The 14254-nt window shown below is 46.1% G+C and overlaps 1 protein-coding gene across 1 annotated transcript in view; it reads right to left on the bottom strand.

Moving 5' to 3' along the window:
• The window catches only part of LOC121859667 (ras-related protein Rab-23-like), a gene marked incomplete at its 3' end in the record, with an annotated part of 37719 nt that extends 24187 nt beyond the window's left edge, over positions 1 to 13532 (bottom strand). Inside the window, 1 exon segment of the mRNA XM_042356590.1 lies at positions 13407 to 13532. Within this exon segment, the coding sequence (XP_042212524.1) occupies positions 13407 to 13439 (33 nt within the window).
• Between the last annotated feature and the right edge of the window lie 722 nt (positions 13533 to 14254).

Consider the following 14254-nt stretch of genomic DNA (forward strand, 5'->3'; position numbering starts at 1 on the left):
CTGCCCTGCCCAAACACCTCGCCTCTACCCAAGTAGCCACCTGCCCCTGCCCAAGTAGCTCCACCTCGCCTCTGCCCAAGTAGCTCCACCTCGTTCCTACCCAAGTTGCTCCACCTCGCCTCTACCTAAGTAGCTCCACCCCGCCTCAACCCAAGTAGCTCCACCTCGCCTCTACCCAAGTAGCTCCACCTCGCCTCTGCCCAAGTAGCTCCGTCCACAGTTCCTTGTATTGTCCGTTAGTCTCAACTGTTGTTGTTGTTATCGTTACTTGCGATATTTGTTTTTACTTTGTATTTTATTGAATAATTTGCAACATCATCTTTACAATGGGGGAGCCAAAGTCAACGCACCTCAGTGGGGGTCACCGTCAACACACCTCAGGTCAATGGAAATCACCGTCAACACACCTCAGTTCAGTAGGAGTCATCGTCAACGCAACTCAGCTCAGTGGGAGTCACCGTCAACGCACTTCAGCTCAGCGGGGGTCACCGTCAAAGCACCTCAGGTCAGCGGGGGTCACCGTCATCGCACCTCAGCTCAGCGGGTGTTACTGTCACCGCACCTGAGCTCAGTGGGGGTCACCGTCACCGCACCTCAGCTCAGTGGGGTCACCGTCAACACACTTCAGCTCAGTGGGGTCACCGTCAACGCACTCAGCTCAGTGAAAGTCACCGTCAATGCACCTCAGCTCAGTGGGTGTTACTGTCACCGCACCTCAGCTCAGTGGGGTTACCATCAACGCACCCCAGCTCAGTGGGGTCACCGTCAATGCACCTCAGCTCAGCGGGTCACCGTCAACACCTCAGCTCAGTGGGGGTCAACGTCAATGCACCTCAGCTCAGCGGGGTCACCGCCACAGCACTTCAGCTCACTGGGGTCACCGTCAACGCACCTCAGTGGTAGTCACCATCAACGCCCCTCTGTGAAGTCACCGTCAACACCTCTCACCTCAGTGGGGTCACCGTCAACACACCTCAGCTCAGCTCAGTGGGGGTCACACATCAACGCACCTCCAGCTCAGTGAAGTCACCGTCGGCACCTCAGCTCAGTGGTCACCGTCAACGCACCTCAGCTCAGTCACCGGCACTGCACCTCAGCTCAGTGGGGGTCATCGTCACCACCCTCAGCTCAGTGGGGTCACCGTCAACACACTTTAGCTCAGTGGGGTCACCGTCACTGCACCTCAGCTCAGTGGGGTCACCGTCAACGCCCTCAGCTCAGTGGGGTCATCGTCACTGCACCCAGCTCAGTGGGGGTCACCATCACCGCACCCCAGCTGGGGGTTACCGTCAACGCACCTCAGCTCAGTGGGGGTCATCGTCACTGCACCTCAGCTCAGTGGGGGTCACCGTCAACGCACCTCAGCTCAGTGGGGTCATCGTCACCGCACCTCAGCTCAGTGAAAGTCACCGTCAACGCACCTCAGCTCAGTGGGGTCACCGTCAACGCACCTCAGTGGAAGTCACCATCAACGCCCTCTCTGGAAGTCACCATCAACGCACCTCAGCTCAGTGAAAGTCACCGCCAACTCAGCTCAGCGGGGTCACCATCACCGCATTTCAGCTCAGTGAGTCACCGTCAACGCACCTCAGTGGAAGTCACCATCAACGCCCCTCTGTGGAAGTCACGTCAACGCACTCAGCTCAGTGGGGTCACCGTCACCACACCTCAGCGGGGTCACCGTCAACACACTTCAGCTCAGTGGGGGTCACCATCAACGCACCTCTGCTCAGTGAAAGTCACCGTCAACGCACCTCAGCTCAGCGGGGTCACCGTCACCACACCTCAGCTCAGTGGGGTCATCCACCGCCCTCAGCTCAGTGGGGGTCACCGTCAACACGATTCAGCTCCAGTGGGGATCACCGTCACCGCACCTCAGCTCAGTGGGGTCACTGTCACCCCTCAGCTCACTGGGGTCACCGTCACCGCACCTCAGCTCAGTGGGGTCACCGTCACCGCACCTCAGCTCAGTGGGGTCATCGTCACCTCCCTCAGCTCAGTGAAAGTCACCGTCAACGCACTCAGCTCAGTGGGGGTCACCGTCAATGCACTTCAGTGGAAGTCACCATCAACGCCCTCTCTGGAAGTCACCGTCAACACCTCAGCTCAGTGGGGTCACCGTCACCGCACCTCAGCTCAGCGGGGGTCACCGTCACAGGCTCAGTGCGGGTCACCGTCAACGCACCTCAGTGGAAGTTACCATCAACGCCCCTCTGTGGAAGTCATCGTCAACGCACCTCAGCTCAGTGGGGGTCACCGTCAACGCACCTTAGTGGAAGTCACCATCAACGCCCCTCTGAAATCACCGTCAACGCACTCAGCTCAGTGGGCGTCACCGTCAACGCACCTCAGCTCAGCTCACCGTCACCGCACCTCAGCTCAGTGGGGTCACCGTCAGCGCACTTCAGCTCAGTGGGGTCACCGTCACGCACCTCAGCTCAGTGGTCACCGTCAAGCACTTCAGCTCAGTGGGGGTCACCGTCAATGCACCCCAGCTCAATGGGAGTCACCGTCAACGCACTTCAGCTCAGTGGGGTCACCGTCAACGCACCTCAGCTCAGTGGGGGTCACCGTCAACACTTCAGCTCAGTGGGGTTACCGTCAACGCACCTCAGCTCAGTGGGGTCAGGCTCACGTCACTCAGCTCAGTGAAAGTCACCGTCAACGCACCAGCTCAGTGGGGGTCACTGTCAATGCACTTCAGTGGAAGTCACCATCAACGCCCTCTGTGGAAGTCACCGTCAACGCACCTCAGCTCAGTGGGGGTCACCGTCACCGCACCTCAGCTCAGCGGGGTCACCGTCACACTTAAGCTCAGTGCGGGTCACCGTCAACGCACCTCAGTGGAAGTCACCATCAACGCCCTCTGTGGAAGTCATCGTCAACGCACCTCAGCTCAGTGGGGTCACCGTCAACGCACCTTAGTGGAAGTCACCATCAACGCCCCTCTGTGGAAATCACCGTCAACGCACCTCAGCTCAGTGGGCGTCACCGTCAACGCACCTCAGCTCAGCGGGGGTCACCGTCACCGCACCTCAGCTCAGTGGGGGTCACGCACTTCAGCTCAGTGGGGGTCACCGTCAACGCACCTCAGCTCAGTGGGAGTCACCGTCAACGCACTTCAGCTCAGTGGGGGTCACCGTCAATGCACCTCAGCTCAATGGGAGTCACCGTCACTTCAGCTCAGTGGGGGTCATTCAGTCACCGTCAACGCACTTCAGCTCAGTGGGGGTCTTCAACGCACCTCAGCTCAGTGGGGGGTCACCGTCAACGCACTTCAGCTCAGTGGGGGTCACCGTCAACGCACCTCAGCTCAGTGGGAGTCATTGTCAACGCATCGTGTGCTGGTCACCACATCATGCCCGACGGCCGCCACCTGCTAACTGTTCCCACCTCGTCCTGTTAATATGTCCGAAGGCGATGGAGCAGACAGGGACCAGTGGTGGAGATGATGGAGAACGAGGGGGAGATGATGGAGAACGAGGGGGAGATAGAAATAACAAAGTGGAGAAGACAAAGAGCAGGAAATGGAGGAGGAGGAAAAGATATGAAAACATAATAAAGTGGAAAAAAATATGGAGAGAAAATCAAGAGAAGATAAGAGCAACATACGAGGAAACGAAGATAAAGGGGAAGTGAGAGTAGTTAGTGCGTTTGAATTGATGTGTTAGGCTAGGGGGGAGGGAATAAGGGGCGAGGAGGGAGTAAGGGTGGGGAGGATGAGGGAGGGAAGAAAAGAGGCAGTAAGGGTGGAGAGGAAGAAAGGAAGGAGGAAGTGAGGGTGGTGAGGGTGAGAGGAGGGAAGGGTGGGAACCGAGGGAGGGGAGGAGTAAGGGTAGGGAGGGAGGGGGGAAAGGGAGGGAGGGGAGGAAGGGAGGGAGTAAGGGTGGGGAAGAAGAGGGATGGAAGGAAGGAGGGGATAACTGTAAGGGCGGGTACGGGGGGGGTTGGGGAGGGAGGGAAGCATGAGGTTGGACATTTCTCACAGGACAGTAACCACCTTTTTCCCCGCTGGTCCCCGCCATCATTACCGTCTTAAGTGGCTGCCGAGGACATGACCCGCCATACAATACAACACTGCAACACACATTCTACACTCCCAACACCCCCGCCAATACACCAACACCCCCACCCATACTTTGCTGTCACTCTGAATCGAGTATGACAATAATCGAGCTATGATACAATGATATGAGTTATTAAGGGTGTTACCTTTGTTGGTGAGTTCTGAGGTGACCAAAAGAGGTCAATACGGGACAGGCAGTGCTGTCCACAGATGTTGCACGTGTGGAGGGATACATCTAGTGCGGGATGGGTGGCGTCATTCCGGAGTTGGCGCTTGTCTGCCTCGGTATGCAGTCAGGCTATCTCGAAAGTATTTACACCTCGTGTGGTGCTCCTCCAAGTGTTACGGTGTGGCAGGTGAGGGGGACAATTTGGCACGATTTCAGGTTTGTCTTTAGACTTTCCTTATACCTTTTCAGTTGCCCACCATCATTACGTTTACTATTCGTTAGATGACCGTAAAATAGCTGCTTTGGCATTCTACTGTCGTCCATGCAGGTAACATGGCCAGTCCAGCGTAGTTGTTCATGGATAATGGTAGCCTCGATGCTCCTGCAGTTGGTGTCAGCGAGAATACTGGCATTTGTTCTCTTGTCTTCCCAGCGAATTCGGAGGGTGGAACGTAGACTACGTTAGTGAAAGTTTACAAGTGCCTCCAGGTGCCTCCTGTATGTGGCCCACGTCTCGCTGCCATATAGCAGGGTGGGGAGGACCATTGCTCGACATTCGTGTAACTCTGTAGATAATTTCAGCTCCCTACAGCTGAAGACACGGGTACGGAGGCTGCCAAAGGCTTGAGATACACCTCTGATCCGATGTTGAATCTCTTCATTGATGTCCGCAGTGGTGGAGAAGTGGGAGGCGAGATACCGAAAGTGGGTAACATTAGACAAGGTAGTACTGTTAAGTTGGATGGATGGTGGAGGTGTGGCTAAATCAGGGGCAGGCTGAAAGAGAATCCGAGTTTTACATACCTTCACCTCAAGGCTGATGTGTGCATACCATCTGCCTAGGTGTTCAGGATCTCCTGTAGGTCGCGTTCAGTGTGAGTGACACGGGTGAAGTCGTCTGCATACTGAAGTTCAGTAATGGAAGCTGCTGACACCTTTGTTCCTGCCTGGAGTCATTTATGTTGAAAAGACCCTTCATCTGGTACTCGAAGTCCACCCCACCGGCTATATTGTCACTGGCACGCGTAAGGGAGGCAGCCAAGAAAACGGAAAAGAGAGTTGGTGCCAGTTCACTTTCTTGTTTTACCCCCGTTTGGATGGGGAACAACTCATACTGGGTGTCATTGTGAAGGACACTTCCGTTCATACTTTAATGGAGTTGCCTTACAATGGTGATGAATTTTGGTGGGCAGCTATAACAGCTGAGGGTCCAACAGAGGGCTTTCATGTTGACCAGGGTGAAGGCCTTGGTTAGGTCAATGAAGGCTATGTACAGGTCACGACGCTGTTCTCTGCACTCTTCCTGTATCTGGCGGGCACATAGATCATGTCAGTGGTGCCATGTGACGGACTAAAGCCACATTGAGATTCTGGGAGGAAGTTTTCCGCCTCAGGAAGATGTCTGTTTAGGAGGTCTCGGGCAATAATCTTGCCAGCTACTAACAGCAGCGAGATCCCACGGTAGTTGCCACAGTCTGACCGGTCTCCCTTGATCTTATAAATATTGACAATGAAGGCATACTATTGTACACAGGCCATAACTATTATACACAAGCCCAAACTATTATACACAAGTCCTAACTATTATACACAAGTCCTAACTATTGTACATAAGCCCTAACTATTATACACAAGCCGGTACTATTGTACACAAGCCCTAACTATTGTATACAAGCCCTAAATATTATACACGAACCTTAACTATTGTACACAAGCCCTTACTATTGTACACGAACCTTAAATATTGTACACAAGCCCTAACTATTGTACACAAGCCCTTACTATTGTACACAAGCCCTAACTATTGTACACAAGCCCTTACTATTGTACACAAGCCCTTACTATTGTACACAAGCCCTAACTATTGTACACAAGCCCTAACTATTGTACACAAGCCCTAACTATTGCACACAAGCCCTAACTATTGGTGTTACCAAAGCCCCAACTATTGCACACAAGCCCTAATTATACATAATAAGCCCTAAACTATTGTACACACAAGCCCTAACTATTTATAAATGAACCCAACCTATTGTACACAAGCCCTACCATTGTAATATTAAGCCCTAACTATTGTGTACATACAAGCCCTAAATCTATTATAAATGGGGTTTCTAATCATTGTACACAAGCCCTAACTATTAAACACAAGCCCTAACTATTGTACACAAGCCCTTACTATTGTACACAAGCCCTAACTATTGTACACAAGCCCTAACTATTGTACACAAGCCCTAACTATTGTACACAAGCCCTAACTATTATAAACGAACCTTAACTATTGTACACAAGCCCTAACTCTTGTACACAAGCCCTAACTATTATACACAAGCCCTTACTATTGTACACAAGCCCTAACTATTATACACAAACCCTTACTATTGTACACAAGCCCTTACTATTGTACACAAGCCCTTACTATTGCACACAAGCCCTTACTATTATACACAAGCCCTTACTATTGTACACAAGCCCTTACTATTATACACAAGCCCTTACTGATGTACACACAAGCCCCAACTATTATAAACAAGCCCTAACTATTGTACACAAGCCCCACCCACAAAACACAAGCCCTTACTACGTACATAATTGTACACAAGCCCTAACTATTACACAAGCCCTAACTATTGTACACAAGCCCTAACTATTGTACACAAGCCCTAACTATTATAAACGAACCTTAACTATTGTACACAAGCCCTAACTCTTGTACACAAGCCCTAACTATTATACACAAGCCCTTACTATTGTACACAAGCCCTAACTATTATACACAAACCCTTACTATGTACACAAGCCCTAACTATTGTATACAAGCCCTAAATATTATACACCCTTAACTATTGTACACAAGCCCTTACTATTGCACACAACCTATTGTACACAAGCCCTTACTATTGTACACAAGCCTTACTTACTATTGTACACAAGCCCTATATTGTACACAAGCCCTTACTATTATACACAAGCCCTTACTATTATACACAAGCCCTTACTATTGTACACAAGCCCTTACTATTATACACAAGCCCTTACCATTGTACACAAGCCCTAACTATTGTACACAAGCCCTAACTATTGTACACAAGCCCTTACTATTGTACACAAGCCCTTACTATTGTACACATGCCCTTACTATTGTACACAAGCCCTTACTATTATACACAAGCCCTTACTATTATACACAAGCCCTTACTATTGTACACAAGCCCTTACTATTATACACAAGCCCTTACTATTATACACAAGCCCTTACTATTGTACACAAGCCCTCACTACTGTACATTCAGGTATCATAACTACAGGAAAGGAAGAAGAAGATATACCGTTAGGAACTCGGTGTTGGTCCAGGGTGGGAAGGAGACTGGTCAGTAGCTTCTGGCGGTGTAAGAGAGTGGGACCTCACCTGATACACCACACTACTCCACCGGTTGTTCGTTGCGGTTTGTTTACCTCGCGGGGCAGATGCCATCATGTTTATAACCCTCTATTCAACGTCAAGTTTTATGTTAGTATGTGGCTCTTAGTATAGCTTGTTGTTTGTATGTATGTGTGTGTGTGTGTGTGTGTGTGTGTGCTTAAATCATTTAAAAAACGTGATCAGCCACCCTAGATTATGTCACCTGATGATTAAACATCCACCTAACATAGCCCCCAGGTAGCTTTTGGAGAAGTTGTTTAATATGAAGGTGATCTCCAACAAGTATTTGAGATGACATTTGTTACAAAGATTGACGACCAATGATACAAATGTGAATTAGCCTACATGGTAACTTCACTGTCTCTCAAGGACAATGCATTAAACCTCTCTCTCTCTCTCTCTCTCTCTCTCTCTCTCTCTCTCTCCGGCAACCTTAACCCTTCTACAGGTATATATATCAACACATTAATTAACAAATTGTTGCATCAAACTAAATCACAGCGTAACGAATGATTCATACGAGTGTTGTGGGAGGGAAGACGAGTCATTGGGGACTACTGACCACACTACTACACTACACTATGTTACCATCTCAACCCGGGAATCACTCTTCCCGGCGCCTATGGTAAACTTTACACATCTATACACAATTTATTCTTTGTTAATATAAATTACTTCATATATCTGGACCCCTGGACCCACCAAGTACATACAGCGTGATCTTATGTAGAGAAGATTAAACCCCAAGTTTATTTCACTTTCAAGGTTAACCACCCTAACCTAACCTAACCAACCTAACCTAACCTTATGCTAATCTAGCCAAATTTTAACTAGCCTAACTTAACGCTAAGTTAATTCGACCTAAACTAACCTCCACTAAACTTAACTAACCTTAAACGAACTAAACCTTAACCTAACCTAACCCAACCGTAAACTAATCAAACCTAACTTAACCAACGTAACTTAACCAAACCTAGCCTAACTTAACCTAACCTCACCTAACCAAACCTTAACCTAAACTTAAACTAAAAAATCTTACTTAACCAAACCTAACCTTAAGTTAACCAAACCTAAACCTAAACTGATCTAACCAACCTTAACTTCACCAAACCTAACCTAACTTAACATAACCAAACCTAACCTTAAACTAACCAAACCTAAACCTAAACTGAACTAACCAACCTTGACTTCACCAAACCTAACCTTAAACTAACCAAACCAAACTTAACCTAAACCTAAACTGAACTAACCAACCTTAACTTCACCAAACCTAACCTAACTTAACATAACCAAACCTAACCTTAAACTAACCAAACCTAACCTAACCTAAACCTAAACTGAACTAACCAACCTTAACTTCACCAAACCTAACCTTAAACTAACCAAACCTCCTCCATGTAACGTTAGAGTGGTTAATCATGAGATGGGAGGGAGAGAATTTCCCCGTGATTCGAGTACGTAAATACCATCACTTAGTACAACACTAAACTCTTTACCTACACATGCCATGCCTCACCGCACACCACCTCTTATGCCTCACCCCACACCACCTCTTATGCCTCACCTCACACCACCTCTTATGCCTCACCCCACACCACCTCTTATGCTTCACCTCACACATAGCTTATTTAACTTAATTTAACAATGTCACTATTTACAAGCGCCTACCACAGTATTTGTCTCGGTGAAAATAACACTTCAGTGCTACTTTTCACTCCCATTATTCTCAGTGGAAAGGAAGAAGTCTTATAAAATGTTGTGATTTTCTTAAAGCTGCTGTGTTGAACCAGTACTGTCATTCCTGGTATTCTCACTTCACAATAGTACTCTCACTAGATCGTGTACTCAAGTGTTTCTCCTTCACAACAGTACTCTCACTAGATCGTGTACTCAAGTGTTTCTCCTTCACAACAGTACTCTCACTAGATCGTGTACTCAGTGTTTCTCACTTCACAATAGTACTCTCACTAGATCGTGTACTCAAGTGTTTCTCCTTCACAACAGTACTCTCACTAGATCGTGTACTCAAGTGTTTCTCCTTCACAACAGTACTCTCACTAGATCGTGTACCCAAGTGTTTCTCCTTCACAATAGTCCTCTCACTAGATCGTGTACTCAGTGTTTCTTACTTCACAATAGTACTCTCACTAGATCGTGTACTCAGTGTTTCTCCTTCACAATAGTCCTCTCACTAGATCGTGTACTCAGTGTTTCTCACTTCACAATATTACTCTCACTAGATCGTGTACTCAAGTGTTTCTCACTTCACAATAGTACTCTCACTAGATCGTGTACTCAATGTTTCTCACTTCACAATAGTACTCTCACTAGCAGGGTAACAGGGCAGTGCACTGAGCCTGTTGTTGTTTGTTTGTTCCATTAATGACAAGCCAGAAGCTGTACATTCCTCCATACAAATGTTTGTGGACGTTGCCAAGTTATTTAGGTAAATTAAGAAACAAGCGGACTGTGAAGAGCTACAGAAAGATCTCTGTGATCTTTAAGATGGTCTAAGAAATGGCTGCTAAGATTCCATGTCACGAAGTGCAAAAGGATGCACTTCGTGGGGAAACTTTCGTGGTGGCCCTCGACATCTCCAAAGCATTTGACAGGGTATGGCTTAAGTCTTTGCTTTCTAAACTTCCCTCTTTTGGTTTCTCTCCCTCACTTTGTTTTCTAATCTTTAGCTTCCTTGAGAACCGATCCATGACAGTTGTTGTTGAGGGATCGATCTCTCGCTCTTTCTCTTCCAATATAGTGGTGTCCCACCGGGTTCTGTTCTTTCACCTACTCTCTTCCTTCTTTTCATCAATGATTTACTTTACACTACAACTAATTCTATCCATTCTTACGCTGATGATTCTACTCTTCACTCTTCTTCACATTTTCCCCTTCCTCCTAACTCTCAAACTAGATCTGTTTCTAGAGCTGATATCATTACTTCTATCAATGTGGATCTGTGCAGCATCTCTGAATGGGGAGGTAGAAACTTGGTTAAATTCAATAGTAATAAAACTCAGTATTTACCAATTACACTTTCTAAATTAGATGATCTCCCACCAATTACATTTCAGGACGCGATCATTCTGCCAAATTCTGAAATAAATATGCTAGGCCTCACCATTTCCTCCAATATGTCCTGGAAATCACACATCTTTAATATAGCTAAAGCTGCCTCCCGGAAGTTGGGAATGCTATACAGATGCCGTAGGTACTTCACTCCTGAGCAGTTGCTCCAAGTATATAAGGGATTCATTCGTCCTAACTTGGAGTACTGCTCTAATATCTGGGGTGGTTCTTCTTCTGTCCAACTGTTAGATAGGGTGGAATCAAAGGCATTTCGTCTTATTAACTCTCCTCCTTTAGTCGACATTCTCTCTTCCCTTTCTCTTCACCGCAATGTTGCTTCACTCTCTCTCTTTTACAGGTACTTTAACGGGCAATGTTCGGTGGATTTGGCATCTTGTGTACCACCGGCAAGACCGTGGGCTCGTAACACACGTCTTGCCCGCGGTGCCCACCGTTTCTCTGTGGATGTCGGTCACACGAGAATAACCCGTTATAGTAAATCCTTCTTTTCCTCACACAGCCGAACTGTGGAATGCTCTGCCTTCTTCTGTGTTTCCATACTTATACCATCTGTCTCACTTTAAAAGGCTGGTTTTCCGGCATCTTCGTGGTGTAGATTAACACAGTATAACCTTTTTCTTCTCTATTTTTAATTTCTTTCTGTTCTTATTTTTTCGCCCCAGGCTCCGTTGTGGGTCGTTTGACCTGTGCCCGGGTGAGCTTATTTCGGTAAAAAAAAAAAGTAAGGAGGCGTATCACATGTACCAACAGGACGAAGATACTGCATTAATTGAGACCGAATGTGAAAAGGACCTGGGTGTGTATGTCGACAATGAACTTAAGTTCTCGGGCCATTTTGAGAAGGTGAATCAGGCAACGAAACTAGTAGGTCTTATAAGAAGGTCGTTTAGATGTCTGGATGGTCCGTCGCTGTCATGATCTTCATGAGTGAGGTGCTTCCCCGCCTGGAGTACTGTACCCCGTCTGGTCCCCGAGATATGCTATAGACTGCCAGTTGATTGAAACTGTCCAAAGGAGGGCCACCAGACCGGTGTCTGCTCTACGGAACCTCAGCTACCCAGAGAGATTACAAGCACAGAAAACTGTGAGGGTGAACTTTTTCGGAGTGAGAGTTGTGAACTCTTGGAACAATCTTCCAGTGTGTGTTGTGACGGCACCGAGTGTGAGCTCATTCAAGACCAGACTTGACCAACACTGGAGCAGGTTCCGATATATACAGGAGCCAGTGCATGCCCAGTACTTGCCAATAGTGCATAACAGAGACGTGACCGACCGCCCAAGCTGCTAACGAGCCGATCAGTGGTGAAGGGAATAAATGTAAAAAAAATAATAAAAGTAGATCTTGTACTCAGTGTTCCTTCTTCACAACAGTACTCTCACTATAGTATATTTCCGCGCCAACCTGGCCAGTAAGTCACGCCCCTCTTCTCTAAAAGTATCTGATTGGTTCAAAGAAAATTTTCGCGTAGCTGTCCATTTATTCAAACTAAATGCGTTCACAATCAGTAAGCAGACCTGTTATTCTCTAAAATAATGTTAAATATCTGGACTATCAAAATGCAAATTATTTCAAGGCATCAGCACTTCAGAGAGGATGTTAGAATTTTTTAAATATTTGTCATAAAAGGTCGAAGTCAAAGATGAATTTCGCTTTCAACTGAAGTCTTTTCATTATTTCTTTGTTTTGTATCAAGCAAAGCAAACAGAAACAAATAATACCAAACAAATAACACAATAGGTAATGTACTACAGTTTGTGTGGCTGGATATATTAAATAATTTATATAAATGATAAAACTTGATATAAATACGCCCAGTCCGGGAGGGAGGTAAAACGCTCAGGGGAACAGTCACTGGACTTAGAGGGAGTTTCACTAATCTCGACATCAACTCTCAACAGATGTCAGCTCTGTGGTACTTAACCAACAAAAACATTTCTCACACCCACGAGCAGATTATTAAATACTTTATCCACTAACTTGGCATTCTACATCTTAAATATTGCGTTGTGACAAGATTTAACTAATGATATATGATACGAATTATTAATAAGTGAAGTAGAGGTTTACGCCGGTATTATTAAACAACATCTTCCCTTGAAAAGGGTCGTCGTGTTTCAACCAGTTTTAAACTAAATGAGTCCTGAGGGACACTGCAGTACAGTACTTAACGGGGTGGTGTGGCCGTAAGATTAACTAATTCCAAAATTATAAATTAATTTATAGTATTGGAAGTGGTTCATTTTACCGCCACACCACCCCGCACTATACTGCGGTGTCCCTCAGGACTCATTTAGTTTAAAACTCTGGTTGAAACACGATGAACCTCTTCAAGGGAAGATGTTTAATAATACGGGCGTTAACATTTTCATCCTGTTTCATCAAGTATGAAGAAATTTGGTGCAAATGAACGAAAATCTCGAGCAATGATGGACAAGGTATAGTTAATTTGTGTCATAGTATTTTAATGCTAGCTTTACCATATATAAGCTAATGTATCCCAACATAACCTAACCTAACCTTTGTATAATAATATCCACGCACATAATAATACTGTGAAGACAACAAAAACACATATCCAAATTACAATAAACAGTAAAACCCATTATTACAATCACAAAGTTATTTTTACAACTCGTGTCAACAAAACATTTCTGACCTTGATAGCGATTTCCAAGTCTTCCTCCCTCATAATCGTCATGTTGGTGGTGGTGGTGGTGGTGAAGTGTCTCTTGGCCAGGCGACTTACTGCAACGTTAACGTGTTCACCTCATCTGCCGTTCATCATTCTGCAACAAATGATAAATATGGTCAATTTACATACATTATTATTAAAGTAATTTCATGCATTGATTAGTATAGAAAACTTGTTGTTCTTCTTGTTTTGTTGTTTAAACAATGTTTTGGATGGACACACACACACACACACACATTGTTACATATGGCTTGGGTTGCCATACGTCCGTATTTTCCCGGACATGTCCTCCATTTAGGTCTCGAAATCTTCATCCGGAAGTAATTTTTAAAATTCTTCCACAGTCCGGAATTTCAGCTTCCATCATTTTCTCCACGGAAAAAACATGAAACTGTAATGACGAGAGAGAGACTGTGAGAGAGGGGAGGCGGAAACCGTAGAGATCTCGTTCAGTTTTCGTCAGCTGATAAGTCACGTGTACGCCTGTACGGTGTTGTCAACTTAGCTGCAAGCAGTTTTTGGGCTAGCCTGTAGTGCCATGTACTGCTTTTCCTTGTTCTTCAGCCACGCGCATTATTATATTTTTTTTTTTTTGTATTTAGTGCTATTACAGCCATTAATGAAATGTTGAAAGTATACCATTCTTTTCTTATGGCTTTTTTTACACTGTAGCATTTTCTTGTCCTGCATTTAAGGCATTTTAGCAATTTTCAACCATAATCTAGCCACTTTCGCTATATTAATTACGTGTGTTGACAACTGTGACGGTGACCGGTTGTTAGCCAGTCTTTAACCTGCAGTGACAGTGTTTG

The sequence above is a fragment of the Homarus americanus genome, unplaced genomic scaffold (assembly GCF_018991925.1).
Source record: "Homarus americanus isolate GMGI-L3 unplaced genomic scaffold, GMGI_Hamer_2.0 scaffold16572, whole genome shotgun sequence".
Lineage (NCBI taxonomy): Eukaryota > Metazoa > Arthropoda > Malacostraca > Decapoda > Nephropidae > Homarus > Homarus americanus.